This window comes from Mixophyes fleayi, chromosome 11 (genome assembly GCF_038048845.1).
Source record: "Mixophyes fleayi isolate aMixFle1 chromosome 11, aMixFle1.hap1, whole genome shotgun sequence".
NCBI classification, from domain to species: Eukaryota; Metazoa; Chordata; class Amphibia; order Anura; family Limnodynastidae; genus Mixophyes; species Mixophyes fleayi.
Genome location: NC_134412.1, coordinates 94144011 through 94161848, shown reverse-complemented (window position 1 = coordinate 94161848; position 17838 = coordinate 94144011). Strand labels below are relative to the sequence as shown.

Below are 17838 nucleotides of genomic sequence, written 5' to 3'. Positions count from 1 at the left end.
GTGCTTGACCGCGCCAATGAGGCCACCTCTTGTGCCAGATATAGGCAGGTCCAGCTATATATTCTGCACAGAGTGTATTACTCTCCCCACATGCTGCTCCAGATGGGTGACCGTTCCGACTCTAACTGTCCAAAATATGGAGGTTCCTCTGCCACTTTTTGCCGTCCTGTGGTAGGAGACTTCTGGTCGCAGGTGGTGGAGTGTATACAGGATACTGGTATCGATATCCCATTACTGTACCCCAAGACGTCCATATTTGGTTTGGGAGATAACCTGCTCCTGGGAAGATCAGCGTCCAGATATGTTCTAAATCTTTTTTGTCTAGCTGAGGTCACAATTGCCAGAGTGTGTATGGCGGGGGACGGCCCTGACTTTGGTGCCTGGGTGGTTCTGGGTAATGTAGTGGTGGGTGATGAGATTCACTTATCAATCCAGAGACACCATGCCAAAATATTACAAAGCGTGTGCGAGACGGGCTAGGTCAGGGTATGCGCCGCGATCTCTGGCCGCGCACTTAGACCCTATTTGAACATCATTTACTCTCCTCATTTGTAATGTGGGTTTCTCCCACGTAACCCATTTCAGTATTCCAAACATTGTTAGCTGATTCCCACTGCATATTTCTCCTCTTGCTTGTATTTAATATAATTACCTATTATATATAGAAAGAATTTGGTGACACAAACACATTACATATTAACCAGTTAGTAGTTTGGATTGTCTTGCAGATGTATTGTCTGTATGTTGCTGCAAATTGTGTCAAATCAAGTTGTTGATATGTTTATCTTTTCCGTATTTCTGTGGAATGCATTATTCATTCAAACTGTTGTGTTTTTCATTTCCTTGTTTGTAATTATTAAAATCTGAATTAAAAATATTTCATTTAAAGTGTTTAAACATCATCTAAAATTAATTTTTAAATTCGCTCATTTAGTTCCATTTACCATACAGCTACTTCTAAATTTGTAACCGAAGATAAGATGTTTGTCTAACTTTCTAAACAGATGGTAGAGAGGCTGAAAAGTAGTTTTATGCCGTGGTAGGGTGATGGAAATCTATCACCATCATCACCATTTATTTATATAGCGCCACTTATTCCGCAGCGCTGTACAGAGAACTCACTCACATCAGTCCCTGCCCCATTGGAGCTTACAGTCTAAATTCCTTAACACACACACACACAGAGACAGACTATGGTAAATTTTGTTAGCAGCCAATTAACCTACCAGTATGTTTTTGGAGTGTGGGAGGAAACCGGAGCACCCGGAGGAAACCCAAGCAAACACGGGGAGAACATACAAACTCCACACAGATAAGGCCATGGTCGGGAATAGAACTCATGACCCCAGTGCTGTGAGGCAGAAGTGCTAACCACTGAGCCGCCGTCCTGCCCTACAATCTATAGTTTTACTTACAGCAAAATCTCCACGTTAAATTTTTCCCAAAAAAGCTTCTGAGCACATACGCTCTAAACAGTTTTTTGCACATAAATTGTGACCATTATTAGTTCATCTTTTATATAAAGGTCCCTTATAGAAGCCCATTGTCCTTCTTCTGAATATAAAGTGCTTGTTTGTGAGCTCTCTGTATGACATGTGGAATTAATTACTGCGGCTGCTGGTTTTATGGTCCTGGAAGTTACTCATTAGATGTAATTGACCTTTCTGTACACCTGGGACGGTTGTGCCATGGGATACGGGTCTAGTTGCAGCATGTTTAATTGTCCTAATTGATGCTGGAAGAGTCGCTAACGAGACTTGTAAATTAGATTTTTTTTTCAGAAAGGAATAGTTTTATTCCTAGGATTGTGAATATCTGACAACACTGGAAGATTTGTACCAGAACGGGCTGTGTGCAGATATTTAGTTACTTGTGGTTAGAGTAATGGTTATATTGATATATAAATGCAGTATATAATAATAATACCACTAGCCCTGTTATATAGTCTGTGGTATGAGGGTGCCACATACATGTGCGGTCTGCTAATAGCGTGTTATATTCCAGTCCCGCCTTCCTCGGCCTGAGATGGGTGACCCTATCGGGGGAGCGGGAGGAATGCCGGATGTGAGGCTGATTTTGTGTTCACACCCTTCTGGGGTAGATTTACTAAACCTTCTAAAAAGGGAACGTTGAGGTGTTGTTCGTACAGCAATAAAAAATAAAATATGAAAAGTGGTAACTATTAAGGTCGCCCATCGTTTTATATTCTCCCTCTATTCTCTGCCCTGTCTTCAGTACTCTGGACAGTGGTCATGCCCCTCCCCCCTCAGTGATGTCACACCCTTCCGCCTGCCACTAAGCCACACCTCCAAACTATTGTACTGTGAGCGGTTTATGAGACAGAGACAATAAGAATTGCCCTCTACTGAATATGGAGCTGTGCAAACATCAGTCTCACGTTCGCAGGAAGTAGAGACCTATAATAAGCATAGAGTTCTGTTATTATTTCGATTAAACGAATACAAAGGTATAATAGGGTTAGTGAGCCTTCAATGGATCGTCAGATCACCTGTATGGAATTATACATGGAAAGTATGGACTTTATATATTTAATATTCCTTATTATGATGTATGTTGGTTAGAGAGGTACAAGGAAACTTTTGTCTACACCGTGAGAGAAGTTATCAACCAGAACATAGAAACTAATTCAGGCCTTTGATGTGGATCATTCATGGGCGTTTCAAACAGAAAGACACCTGTTGTAACAGAAATTGGGTACACAGATCATGAAATACATTATCAATGAGATGTAATCTTTGCATCTACATAAGCTGAGTGCTCACTTTGAAGATGATGACGATGATGATGAGGAGGAGGATGGTTGCTGAATCTGGACTCCGGATGCATCATATACTAGGTATAAGATTGCAAGTATCTTTCTTTGATAATGCTGGTTGTATTTTCCCATGATCTTATATAAATAATATTTTAAGAGTATTCATATACGGTAATGAGGAGTTAACAATAGCTACGACCAACGTATCCACATAACTCTCAATGTTGAGGTAACAAAAATTAGTTGCGTTAAATGACCAAGATTTTAAGAAGTCACAGAGGGAGGAAAGAGATGAAGAGAAGAGAGGGGGAGAGAAGGAAGAAGTGGAAAGGGAAAAGCAAAGAGAGGAAGGACAGAGAACTCAGCGAGATGAAGAAAAGGGTGAGTGAGTTTGGAGGAAAGAGAGCCACAGGTCCCATACCTTGGTGAAGGATTTGGAAGAATAATTAAGAATGCTGGTCATGTACTCCATGCGTTGTACCTGTCAGACTCTGTTTATTATAGTCTGGAGGGATGGGGGGGCTAATGGCGCCAATCTGCTGCAATTTGGCAGTTGGCTGACGACAGAATATGTCTAGCGAACTTGTTCTGATGATGAGTTGCCGAGGGGGCCCCCAGGGGTAGAAGAACATTTTTGGGCTCCACAGGCACATTGACCTAAAAGTGTGCCAGCTTAGGACATGTCCACCATATATGGAGGAAAGTATCCTCGTGGGAGCACCCCCGCCAGCAACGGTATCTTTATCAGTCGGGAAGGCACATAGTACCAGCAAAACAATACTTTGTAGACGTTTTATTTTAACGCAGATAAAACTGGAGTCAGTGTTCTCATGGATCTCTGTCCATTCTTCATCTAGTAGAGAATTCACCAAGGTCTCATTTCCAGAGCAATTAGTGGGGATTGCGGAGGCCTGAAGCAGACGGAGAGATTTCATAATATTGCATAGAAATGAGACCTTACGTAGAGGAGTGACGTAGACAGAGAGCTTCAAAAGTAGTAAGAGGTCAGGAGGAGAGGAGAAGTTTTGTTGAGTTACGGAAGCATCAGAGCTGTAAGTGTCGGTAGAAATATTTTGAGGGGATGTGTAGGTGGGATTGAATATCGGAGAACTGAGGAAACACTGCAGTGCCAGTATGGTAGTTGAAGTATCTGACTCCCTGCGAGAGCGACGGCTGAAACACACTGGGGGCAACACCTGGAGGAGATTCCGGGCAGTAAACAACGGTATCACAGGGGAAGGATGAGGAGAGAGGCTGTACCTGTGAGAAGCAGAGTCCCAAACCGTCAGAGTGTGAGAGATGACTGAATGGAGTAATGTGCGTTTTGGGCGACAACCCCATGGGAGTCAGAGGAGAGTAGACGTAAAAGTAGTCCTAGATCTTCAGCCTCAATATGTATCCAGACTCTGAACCGCACCATAGAACACATTGAGCAAGTTGGGCATAGAGATAGTAGTGACGAAAACCAGGGATACCCAGCCTTCCTCCCCGCAAAGACCTCTGGAGGACCATAAGGTGAGCCTGGGGGCATTTACCAGACCATATGAAACCAGATTTGTGGAATTAAAGAAACTTCGAAACATAGGTGGTCTCATCTGCTTGGACAAATAGCTCGCAGACCTGAACGTTCAGTGATCGGGGTAAGTAACGGGATTATATTTTGTATAGATCGCTTTACTATCCTGTCACACGATCAGTGACTGTCTTGTTGAGGGTTTTATAGATCTGGCATCGCTGAGGACCATTCTACTGGTGTATATCCAGGCCGCTCCCCTCACTTGGTGCAGCACTCCAGGGAATGACGTTATTTGGGGAAAGAGATTAATTTAGGCAGCACTTCCATGTGGCCAAGCACAATGAATATGTCTATATTATTTCATCATGTTAGATTGCTAGGTACATACAGAGTCTAATCTGAATAGTAAGAGATTTGGGAAGTGGCCTGGAAGAGGCATCAATGTGTATAAAATAAATTGTATATAGTAAGTGAAGGTTCTTTCAAATAATAATTATTAGATGCTTGGATAAGGCTGCATGGCATTAGCTGATTTCCTCCCACGCACAATAAGACTTTCCTCTAGTCTTCAAACCTTCAAGCGTTCGCTGAAAACCCACCTCTTCAGACAAGTTTATAATATTCCTCAGCCACCATCTTAATTTCCCTAGATTACCCTATTACCATCCTCTACACTGCTAACGTAAGACAACAACCCTCTGACCAACATTGCAACACACACAGCCCACTCAGTACTTTTACCTTTGTATTCTAGCTGGTCCATTGTGCAATATAATGTAGCACGTGCCCTTGTGTTTCTAACTCCCATTGTCCTATAGATTGTAAGCTTGCGAGCAGAGTTCTCTTACCTCTCTGTCTGTATATATTACCCAGTATTGTCTTATCAGTGTTTGTTCCCAATTGTAAAGCGATACGGAATTTGCTGGCGCTATAGAAATAAATGATGATGATGATGATGAGTAGTGGTTTTCAGTGCAGTGTTGTGTATGTTGTGTAGATCGTACAACTAACAATCTTATCTCCTATGGATTCAAATCCCTCTGTCTTTTTTTCCTTCCAGATTGTGCCTTTGCTATGTAGATTTATATGGTTAAACCTCTAACATTGGCTCCTATAGTCATCGGTCTCGTTCATCAATCTTTTTATTGACACTGTATATTACGTCCTGTTTTATCTCTGTGTGGTGTCTGATGCTGTACACTTCAGTCTGTTATGTGACTTTGTATCAGCTGCAAGGGTGTCAGCGCGTCACAAAATATATTGTTTATTTCTAACAGTTCTTTAGCTTCCTCTTTGGAAGTGGTAAAAACGATGACCGTAGCAAGACTCTTCTTTGTGGACCTTTGGTCGTTTAACGTGCTGGCATAAATAGATTTTAATATTTATTTTGGTTTGACAGTAAAGAAATCTACATGCAGTTTAGCATGAGGTTGGAAGGTGTGATGTGCAAGGACTGGTAATTAAACATTACAGTATAATAAGTCCATGTCATGTTAGGAGATTGGACACATCCCGTCCATCTACTAACACACCAAGTGGTCTCACAAACATCAGTCTAGTGTGCAAAGCTGTGTAATCACAATGTTCCAGGTGTCTGCATTTAAAGGGCTTATTACATCCTCTCTCCCATGACAACCACATGTATTATGCTGCTAGGCTGCAAATAATGACACCTTTTTCTCTGTTATGTTTAGCTTCTGATAATAAAAGATCAAAGCCTTGACAAGAGGACGGAGCTGTGCACGTGAAATTCTGCTTTATATTAATTACCAGTAGAAACAACCACCAGAGCCTGGGTGACCAGCGAGGGCACCTACAGATCACTGATCATAAGTTTGAAATCCACTGAGGACAAACCCAGGATCCACCTGGAGATTCCACGGTTCTCGATTTCCGCAATTGATCGTCTCACAGAATATTTATAGAGTTTTAAATCCGTCGTCCTTCCGAGAAGAGATGGGATCTGCAGCTTCCAGCCACAAGCAGAAGACCATATTCCTGGAGGTGGATGGGAAGGTCCAGAAGGTAAGGACAGAACTTTATGACTGAAGGGTGTTCTCTAAAAGTGGAATTTTAAAAAATAAATTAAAAAAAATACCCCAAATTTAAAAGGGAGAACTTTTTAATTTTAAATTATTTAGCAACTTCTTTTACAACCCCGGACAGATTTGATATTTTGTGTAAACAGAAAATACGACTCACAAAAAACAATAATTGTTTTATAAACCGATAAAATATTTGTATAAAATGCAGTGGTAATTTTTTTACCCCATTGTTTTAAAAAAAACTTTTATAGATTTAATAAATATTGTTTTTCACACTAATAGATGTTAAAAATACATCACAGGACCAGTTTATTACATTCACCCATTTTGCTTGTTCCAAAATCCGCCCTCAGAGCCCGTACTCTGTGTGACATGTTGTGGAACGTTCTCTGTGTGACATGTTGTGGAACGTTCTCTGAAACGTGTTCTATGCTTGTTACATCTTAGCTGGTGATGGATCTCTCGAAATAACTTGATCCACCTCATCCCACAGATGTTTGATGGGATTGAGATCTGGTAACTGGAGCGGAATTGTCATTAAGCTGAACTATATGTCCTTAGAGCCAATGCAGAAGTTTCCTTTTCTTATGGTATGGAGCATTATTTTGTTGAACATCCCATTGATATTTAGACCAGTTACATTCAGATGTTTCTCTACTTGCATTAAAGGACCCAAAGTGTTATAGATCATAGACCATAGTGGCTCAGTGGTTAGCACTTCTGCCTCACAGCTCTGGGTTCATGAGTTCAATTCCCGACCATGGCCTTATCTGTGTGGAGTTTGTATGTTTTCCCCGTGTTTGCGTGGGTTTCCTCCTGGTGCTCTAGTTTTCTCCCACTCTCCAAAAACATACTAGTAGGTTAATTGGCTGCTAATAAATTGCTCTCGGTCTGTGTGTGTGTGTGTGTGTGTGTCTGTGTGTGTTAGGGAATTTAGATTGTGAGCTCCAATGGGGCAGGGACTTATTTTATTATTACCATTTATTTATATAGCGCCACTAATTCCGCAGCGCTGTACAGAGAACTCGCTCACATCAGTCCCTGCCCCATTAGACTGTAAGCCCCAAATTCCCTAACAGACAGACACACAGACAGACAGACTAGGGTCTATTTGTTTGCAGCCAATTAACCTACTAGTATGTTTTTGGAGTGTGGGAGGAAACCGGAGCACCCGGAGGAAACCCACGCAAACATGGGGAGGACATACAAACTCCTCACAGCGAAGGCCATGGTCGGAATTGAACTCATGACCCCAGTGCTGTACGGCAGAAGTGCTAACCACTAAGCACCATGCTGTGAATGAGTTCTCTGTACAGCGCTGCGGAATTAGTGGCGCTATATAAATAAATAGATGATGATTATTACACCACCTCCAATCTGCATTGTGAACACCTTGCAGGATGAATACACCCACAGTTTTGTCCTGGTTCTCTCAGCAACGTGCAAAACAAACCTGGATTCATCAGAGTATGTTTCTGATACGACAGTGTCTGTTGTCCTGTGCCCCCTTCTAGCGTTTTATGGACAGTAGAACCTGGTTGTGTTGTCGGCTTCCACATCCCATTGGCCGAATTGTGCTCTCTGATATCTGAAGGAGGCCGGATTTTAAATTAATTTAAGGACAAGTTTGTTTTCACCTACCGTTTATTAGCCTGGCGAGGGGGCGCTACAAGCTGATTGTCTTAGGGTACAGGGCTTGATTAAGAGATTAGGCCGCCCTATGGGGCACATTTATCATTTATCGGACAAAACGAGAAATACTTATCAATCCTTATCGCATGGATAAGGATTGATGTATTTCTCAAATTTATTAAAAATGAAACACAGAAACAGCAGTTCCGAAAAACTGCTGTTTCTGTGATAAAAAAAACCACACTCACCACTGCCTCTTCCGTCGCGCTGGCTCCCGATCTCCTCCTCTTCAGTGTACTTGCTCTTCTAAATGCTACTGCGCATGTGCCGACCAGAGAACTTGAGGCTGTGACAGGGAGGGATCACAAGATCACTCCCTGCGCATGCGCTGTCCAGCTCTGCTCTCCGGAGCAGAGCTGGACATACCGAAGAGCACAGCTTTTACAAGTAATTCCTATGATGTACGCCAGCCTCAGCTGGTACATTAACACAACAAGTTCCCGAAAAAAATATTTTTTCGGGACTTGTTAGATTGCGGCCAGAGCAGTCACCATTCTGTTGAATGGTGACTGCTCGCAAAAACGATCAGGAGTGCAAAGCAGCAGATATCAATGATATCTGCTGCGATGCACCTTTAATAAATTTGCGGAGAGCACATCCTGGCCTAATTTACACGGTAAGTGCATGATAGTGCAATACTGTGCTTTCTTAAATATACCCCTATGATTTGTGTTAATAACTGTAGTATCTGATTTTACAGATCGTTTTCAGCCAACAGAGCAGCGCAAGTGAGATAAAGCAGATTGTGAGCACGACCGCTGGACTGCCCTGGTAATGTCTATAACTGTCCATTTCACTAATTACACTCTAATGAATGATTTATCTATTCTGTGTCATTTGATGTTTCTGCCCGGTCACTTATATTTCTTGTACAATATGTTGTGTTATATAACCTACTGTGTGCAGTGACATACATTTAAGTAACGTATAGAGAGAATGACATATGTATCATTTCCTACTGAAAGGCAAACGCTCATTGTCCTCGTTGATAAAAGAGGAACCGTCATCGCAACCGACCCTACTATTCCTGCTAACTGTAAGAGGTGAGTACCCTACAACCCAGTGATACAATGTGTATCAGCTGTCTGTTGGTTCAGATGGAACTAAACAGTTCTAATTTCTGATTCAAACTAATTGTTACTATTTGACTATTTCAGTTCTCCGTATCGAATCATCTCTCAAGCTGTGTCTCAGAAACCAGGTCTGTATGATCAGGGATTTGGGGACGACCAGCAGGTTCTTAGTATTTTATTAGACAATGGAACCCGTACCTCTATAATAAGGTCTATCATGATCCACTGATTAATTCTCTCATCTACTGTCCATTGTTTACATACTCTGTTTTCTATGTATAATTAGGACACATGTCACCATCTGTGTATATATTAATCCAAAGTACTACATGGCCCCGATTGTGATCATATAACCATAACGTGAACCCATCACCCCATCATAACACCCTACTGATGTCTTCAAATGTGTCTAGACCAGGCCTGGCCAACCTGTGGCCCTCCAGGTACTGTGGAACTACAAACCCCAGCATGCTTTGTCAGTGGATAGTCAGCTGATAGCTGGCAGGGTATGCTGTGACTTGTAGTCACACAACACCTGGAGGTTAGCCAGGACTTATCCAGATTATTGTGTTACAGGTTGGTGAGAGAATAAAATATGTAAATGGATATATTTATAAAGTTTCACTGGTAGAGGTGACAGAATATACTTATTCTGACAGCAAAGGAAATAACGGTTGTGCAAATGACACAATATGGGGTGATTAGTGCTTGTGAAGTCCTAGAGTTTGGTTTAAACTCTTCATTATTTTCAGAAAAAGAAGATTTTTTCCAGACTCTCTTGTCACAAGTTACAGAAGAATTTTCCAGGTAGGTGCAGTGTATCCTGGACAGACAGACTGATCGTGCTCCTACTGAATCGTTTTACTGAGTACTAGCACATTATGATTAACGTGTGCAGTTATGGAGGTGTGAGAGGGTAGAGTATGTAATTTGGAGGTTTTAGGGGGAGGACCCGGGATTTCCTGCTACTATCCTTCAGATTCTTGTTTATAATGTTGTAAATGAGTAATTTTAATCTAGACGGAGCCTTTATCACAGTGTAAATATAAGGTCTCGTACACATGTAAGCTGCTGTAACTAGAACAAGCTTATTATATTGATTACTGATCTATATTCTGTACTTATGGCGACTGCTGCATAGAACATGTGTTTACCATAGATAGCAATTTATTTTACAATTTATTATGGTCAAACTTACAATCTATCTTCTCACTCACACGGACACAGACAACCAAACACGGCACCCTCCAAACTTCACGCAGATAGGTCCCTGGTCGGAATAGAACACCTGACCCCAGCGATGTGAGGCAGCAATGCTAACCACTGTGCCACCGTGCCGCCGTAATGGTTTGGGTGAAAAGATCAAAGAGGGGGGGGGGGGGGCATCTGCAACCTCATTTTGGGCTATTTGTGCCATGTTAAAATGTGAAATGTGTGAGCGCGACTTACTGCCGTATTTTGAGCGTATCTCATACTTACGGCACCTTGCACCTGATGTCTCAGCGTGTACGAGTATTAAATACCATATGTACCATCTGCAGTGCGGTGCTGACCCCAGAGCCACAGGTGAGCCGGGAACTATGTCTGTCTGTGTGAAGTACACAGTGACTGTTTTATCTTTTCCACCAGAGCTTTCAGGATTAGTGAACTAAAGAGAGAGGTCAGTGAGCGGCTGACAGTGTTGGAGCGCAGGATGGAAGGTGAGGTAACATTCACAGGTATGAATGGAGGCGTGATATAATCTACACTACAGAATTGTCATGTACAAGGGATATTTACAACGAGATGTGGAATAGATTTTGTTTTTCTTTTGAAACTGATGACTCTCTGTCCAGGACTCCCCCATCCCTATTAAGCAGCGCCCCCTTTGCTGCTTCTATCAAAACTTGTCAGGCTCCTCTTCAAACCTTATGGAGAGCTGCAATTGTTTCACTCTTCTAACTATCCAGTGACAGATATTGATAGTGATAGATTGTTACTATTTCTGGTTATGAAGTAGGACGTGTTCTGCACATAGTTGTTGAGGTTGATAAAAGACACCAGTCCATCAAGTTCCACCTATTTTGGATCTCCTGCGATCCTGCACTTATATTTGAAATTGATCCAGAGTAAGCAACTGCCAATCTGTTTCAATTGTGAAAATCCCCCAGACCCAATATTACAGTCCTATTTTTACCCTATATCCACTACTATCCTTCATTTTAATTAACGGTCGTATCCTGGATACACTTTTCGCAAAGAATTTGTCTAACCCTTTCTTAAACATATCTATTGAATCTGCCATCACAACCTTCCCTGGCAATGAATTCCATATCTTGACTGCCCTTACTGTAAAGAACCCCTTCCTTTGCTGGTTGTGAAACTTCCTCTCCTCTAACCTTAGGGGGTGACCACGTGTCCTGTGTATAGTCCTTGGGGTAAAGAGTTCCCATGAAAGCTCTCTGTATTGACACCTAATGTATTTGTACATAGTAATCATATCTCCCCTTAGACGCCTCTTTTCTAAAGTAAACATGCCTAAACTGGCTAACCTTTCCTCATAACCTAATGACTCCATACCCTTTATCCATTTTGTCACCCTTCTCTGAACCCTTTCTAGTTCTAAATTATCTTTTTTATAGAGTGGTGCCCAGAACTGTACTGCATATTCAAGATGAGGTCTTACCAACGATTTATACAGTGGCAAAATTACACTGTCTTCCCTTGCATCTATGCCCCTTTTTATGCATGCCAATACTTTGTTTGCCCTTGCAGCTGCTGCTTGACATTGAGCACTATTGCTAAGTCTACTGTCTACACGCACTTCCAAATCCTTTTCCATTATAGATTCTCCTAAATTAATTCCATTTAATTTATAGATTGCGTTCTTGTTTTGATCTCTGAATGCATAACCTTACATTTAACTATGTTAAACCTCATATTCCATTTGGCCGCCCAATCCTCCAGTTAATTTAAGTCCCTCTATAGAGAAGCTACATCTTGCTCTGATTTAATTACCTTACAGAGTTTAATGTCATCTGCAAAAATAGAAACTTTATTCTCTAAACCATCACCAGGGTCATTAATAAATATATTAAAAAGGAGTGGCCCCAGCACAGAACCTTGAGGTACTCCACTTAAGACTTTTGACCAATAAGAGTATAGGGAACAGAGAGTTGTGATAAATGGAACTTTTTCTAACCAGTTTTCGATCCAAGTACAAATTTTGATTCCTAGACCCAGTTCCCTTATTTTGTAAACCAACCTCTTGTATGGCACTGTATCAAAGGCCTTTGCAAAATCTAAGTAGACCACATCTACTGTGCTGCCCTGGTCTAAGTTCCCACTAACTGCCTCGTAGAAACTAATTAGATTAGTTTGACATGACCAATCCCTCACAAATCCATGTTAATTCCCACTAATAATCGTATTTCGCACCAAATAATCCTGAATACTATCCCTTAATATACCTTCCAGTAGTTTCCCCACTATTGATGTCAGGTTTACAGGTCTATATGTCCCTGGTTGTGATCTCGTCCCCTTTTTAAACAACGGCACCACATCTGCTATTCGCCAATCCCTTGGTACTCAGCCTGATGAGATTGAAACTATGAAAATTAAGAATAGCGGTCTATCCACAGAGCCTCCCCTCCTCTTGCATTTTAAGGCCGCTGAGCCCTAACTACCAATCTTGATCCTCGTCACGGTTCATCATCTTCTTCTTACTTTTCTCCCTATCGCTTTGGCTAGTGATTTCCCCTGTCCCTCTCACCCCTATTCTTTCCTTTCTCTTCTCTCTTCCACCAACCCTCCCACCAACCCTCCCTAAACTTTATTTTGCATTTTCATATTAATAACAATACGCTGCTTATATTACGTGGAAACTTCTTTGCAGTTCTGTTTTACCTGTATTGCCTGTTTCCCTCATTGTCTGTATTGCAAAACTCAATAAAATATCTTTTTAAAAAAAAAAAAAAAAAGAATAGCGGTCTAGCTATTTCTTAGTTTAGCTCCATAAGGACCCTTGGGTGTATGCCATCTGGACCTGGAGATTCATTTATCTTCATATTTTTCAGTCGCCTTTGGACTTCTCCTCTGTCAACCAAGTATTAATGGCATGGTTTCATTTCCATTTTTATGTATTATTCCTACAATTTGTTCCTCTCTAGTAAATACTGAAGAAAAGAAAGTGTTTAATACCTCTGCTTTTTCTTTAGTATCATTTATCAATTCATCCATATCACTTCTTAGGGGTCCTATATTATTTTTTTTTTAATCCTTTTGCCATTTATATACTTAAAATACTTTTTTGGGTTTGTCTTACTTTCTTTTGCAACTTGCTTTTCATTTTCTAATTTAGCCAATCTAATTTCTTTTCTCCTCCTCCCCTTTTATTTACCCTATCCCTCCTGAAGAGAGAATAGCCTTCCAAGTTGACTGCCCAGTCATGTGTATCATCCCACCTGGTCTCCGTAATACCTATAATATCATACTGCTCATTCATTGCTACTAGTTGTAAGTCCCTCATTTTACCTGTCAGACTTCTTGCATTTGCAGCATACACTCGAGTCTATTGCCTCCCTTAGGTATTTAATTTTGCTTTAAAAAGGGCCTCTCCTTATCGGCTATGTTTCTCTTTCCCCTCTCTCTCCACCCCCTTGACTCTTGTTAAATTCCTCCTTACTACTCTCAATGTCTATCCCATAAATGCTTCTGACTTCTTATAGCCTACAGTGAACTCGAGAGTACTAACCTTTGCTACCCACTTACCAGATTAAACCCCTTCCTGGATTCAATTCCTTACTGGATCTAACTCCACACTTTAAACAAACAGCACTTGAAATCAAACAGCAGTGGAAATCACAGGCTGTCCCGAAACAGAATCTATTATGAATCCTTAGGTCAGTGACCCACTGGAGTTAAGGAAACGTCTGCAAATCCACACGTCCAATGTGATCACAGTTGACCTGCATAGAGTTACACCTCTGGTTGGGGGGTGGGGGGGGGTAAATAGAGGATGGCCTAGTGACCCTCTTACCTTCACATAGTCCTCCCTGCCCCTCCCTTTTTCCCTGTCTTTTCTTCCGAATCCCATTTTACCCTCCTCACTAATTACATGCTGTATTGCGCCATTCCTTTTTGCTAATTTATTGGGGGTTAATTTTATCTGTTACAATCTTATGCAAACTTTATCCAATTCTGATTTGTTGAATTTCCGTTCTTCATAACCACAAAAGTTGTAACCAAATATCATAGCAACGTTTCCTTTAAGGTTTTACAAGAGCGTTTTTTTTTTTTTTAAATGTTGAAGGTGGGATTTAAACTACCAATTAAGGTGGTCGGGGAAACGTTCATAAATTTACTAAAACTTTCTCCTTTATTGCCGCAATTTTTGTGAATTTGGTTCAGCGGCTCCGTCACAAATGATCATTATTGTGGGAACATGAAAGTTTCTCATTTTGATGGGTCTGTGTGGTAACATTGACGCGTCCTATAGACGCAATCTCCTATGTTCTTCTTGCAGCTGAAGGTCGGAGAGTGATTGACATAGACAAGTGTAAGACCGACATGCAGAAGCTACGAGATGAGATGGAGAAGAGAAGTAACAGGTCAGAGGAAATGTCGTTCTGTAAAGTGGGATTTTTTGGCCATGTAGAATGAAATAAAACGAAACACTGCACAACTTAAATAAAATAATAGAACAATATGCCATCCAAGCCCCAGACTGTGTCGAAATGGATCAAGGACTCCCCCCATTCTATAGGAATTTTCCCCCTGTGACTACGCTGTAATTGGTCACCAGAATCTATACATTGTCTCTCCAGACAACTAACCGATACGCAGATCTGTAATACAATATTTTGCCTGGTTTTATTATAAATTTATTAAGAATTATCGGGTAACTTGTGGGGGATGAGCTGGCCAGGAAGTTTCAGGATTAGTCCAGCTACTGAATTCATATCTTGTGAACGTCAGTCCCTGATTACAACAGGGTCATGTTTTGAGTATCTTCTTCTGTGGGATAATTACTGACCAAGAAACTAACTCACCTGTCCGGAAAACATGACCTGTTGTGGGTACCGGAGGATCGAAGTTGAAAAACCCTGTATTAGATTATTATCATCCGGCCGCAGAGCAGAAATTTAGAATAGACATGAAAGGTTTGTGAACCATGGATGAGTTGCATTAATAGATGAATAAGTGACACCTGTCACTTACATAATATTTAATTGTTTCCAACAGATTGAGCTGTTCGTGTAAATATTACCTCTCGGAGGACATTGTGCAGTTCAAAGTACGCAGAGATATTCCCAGCTATCCCAAGGTAAATTTATATATATTCATTTATATCATATATATATATATATATATATATATAATATATATATATATATATTATATATATATATATAATTCATATACTGAATGCCGAGTGGCCTCCTTATTGAACACAAGGCTTGTTTTCTTTATACCATCATTAGGTTTATGTGATGTGTTCGGAAGAACACAGTTCAGATAAATAAACTAAACTACTGTATAGGGACATATTGTGCAGAAGGATGACTCCTGAAGTTGGTCAGACATGGGCTGATCCTGCTGCTCGGGGTAAGACCAGTGTCCAATTTAGCCAAACATGGGCAGAGCGGCTGAGTTTCTAACCGCATCGTTGGGGGCTGTCAGTGTGGATGAAAGATGATCGTGTGCACAGATCGATGTGGATGAAGTGCAGCCAACTTCCGACCACATTTATGAACATGTCCGATAATGGTCCTATTGCTTGCGATACAATATCGGGCATCTCAGGAACTTTTGGCTGATACGTGTTGCAGTATCGCAGTGTCTCTGGCCTGCATAAGTGAATGAGAAACCTTTAATCCACAGCCAAGAGATGTGGCATGTAGCAGAACTATTATGAGATGTCTTTGAGGACTATGTTATAATTGCAAAATAAATTTTGTGGGTGGATGACCAACCAGACTATTAATTGGCCAGTAATCAGAGGCTTCACTGATCCATAAGGGCCTAATTCTTAGAAAAGTGATAGCCGCATTCTCATAATTATTGGTTCAGCCCATATAATAGCGGCCTGCACTGTGCTGAGGAGACATGGAAACTGTAGCGGAAAGACATGTATTTATGAAGGGATATATTTCCATTAAGAGACCTGGTGCTGTCAGTGTGTGCGAGAGGAGGAGCAATGTGAATGTTTGTAACTTGAATTTCTCTCGACTTCCTCTGAATAATTTAATGTATGTAACATGTCAGTGACGTAATGACTTTGTTCCTCAGTACACGCTATCCTCAGAAACCATCGAAGCCTTGAAGAAACCCACCTTCGATGTCTGGCACTGGGAACATAACGAGGTTTGTTGTGAAACGTACACATGACCCTGGTTCCCTCATTGCCACGCAGGGCTGACGACAGATGTATTGCGCGCTTCAGTAATATGATTGATTTTGATAACCAAACCAATTCTGTGTACAACAGCCATGTTGTCTGACAGGTTGTAGGAACTCACAGGCGCAATCTCAAAAATACCAAATTTATGTACTTGATGTGCGAGAATGTTATTGTAGCACGTAGGATGCAGTCAAAGGTCATGGATATGTGTACTCTGATGTACCATTGCAGTGAGTTGCTGTCTATTAAAATACTTAGATTATACACTGACAAAAATGTAATAAAAATGTGTGTATATGTGTGTATATATATATGTGTATATATAAATTTTTGTTTGTTTAAAATACTTGGGAGTTCTTACAACCTGCACCTTTAGGGAGGTGGGGGTGAGGGAGGTGGGGGTTGGGGGTGAGGGAGGTGGGGGTTGGGGGTGAGGGAGGTAGGGGGTGAGGGTTGGGGGTGAGGGAGGTAGGGGGTGAGGGAGGGAGGTAGGGGGTTGGGGGTGAGGGAGGTAGGGGGGTGAGGGAGGTAGGGGGGTGGGGGTTAGGGCGTTGGGGGTGAGGGAGGTAGGGCGTTGGGGGTGAGGGAGGTTGTGAGGGAGGGAGGGCGTTGGGGGTGAGGGAGGTAGGGGGTGAGGGAGGTGGGGGTAGGGGGTGAGGGAGGTAGGGAAGTGAGGGAGGTAGGGGGTTGGGGGTGAGGGAGGTAGGGAAGTGAGGGAGGTAGGGGGTTGGGGGTGAGGGAGGTAGGGGGTGAGGGGGGTAGGGGGGTAGGGGTGAGGGAGGTAGGGCGTTGGGGGTGAGGGAGGTAGGGGGGTGAGGGAGGTAGGGAGATGGAGATGGGGGTGAGGGAGGTAGGGGGTGAGGGAGGTAGGGGGTGAGGGAGGTAGGGGGTGAGGGAGGTAGGGGGTGAGGGAGGTAGGGGGTGAGGGAGGTAGGGGGTGAGGGAGGTAGGGGGTGAGGGAGGTAGGGGGTGAAGGGGGTGAGGGGGGTGAGGGAGGTAGGGGGTGAGGGAGGTGAGGGAGGTAGGGGGTGAGGGGGGTGAGGGAGGTAGGGGGTGAGGGGGGTGAGGGAGGTAGGGGGTGAGGGGGGTGAGGGAGGTTAGGGGTGAGGGAGGTGGGGCGTTGGGGGTGAGGGAGGTAGGGCGTTGGGGGTGAGGGAGGTTGTGAGGGAGGGAGGGCGTTGGGGGTGAGGGAGGTAGGGGGTTGGGGGTGAGGGAGGTAGGGGGTGAGGGAGGTAGGGGGTGAGGGAGGTAGGGCGTTAGGGGGGAGGGCGTTAGGGGTGAGGGAGGTAGGGGGTGAGGGAGGTAGGGCGTTAGGGGTGAGGGAGGTGGGGGTGAGGGGGGTAGGGAGGTAGGGG

At 42.6% G+C, this 17838-nt stretch overlaps 1 protein-coding gene across 1 annotated transcript in view; it reads left to right on the top strand.

The window, feature by feature from the left end:
• The first annotated feature begins 5865 nt into the window (after positions 1–5865).
• The window catches only part of PDE9A (phosphodiesterase 9A), a 43593-nt gene continuing 31620 nt past the window's right edge, over positions 5866–17838 (top strand). The window contains 9 exon segments of the mRNA XM_075189677.1: positions 5866–6317; positions 8730–8800; positions 8995–9072; positions 9187–9230; positions 9855–9909; positions 10732–10802; positions 14606–14690; positions 15325–15406; positions 16372–16446. Coding sequence (XP_075045778.1) covers positions 6249–6317; positions 8730–8800; positions 8995–9072; positions 9187–9230; positions 9855–9909; positions 10732–10802; positions 14606–14690; positions 15325–15406; positions 16372–16446 — 630 coding nt within the window. The 5' untranslated portion in view covers positions 5866–6248.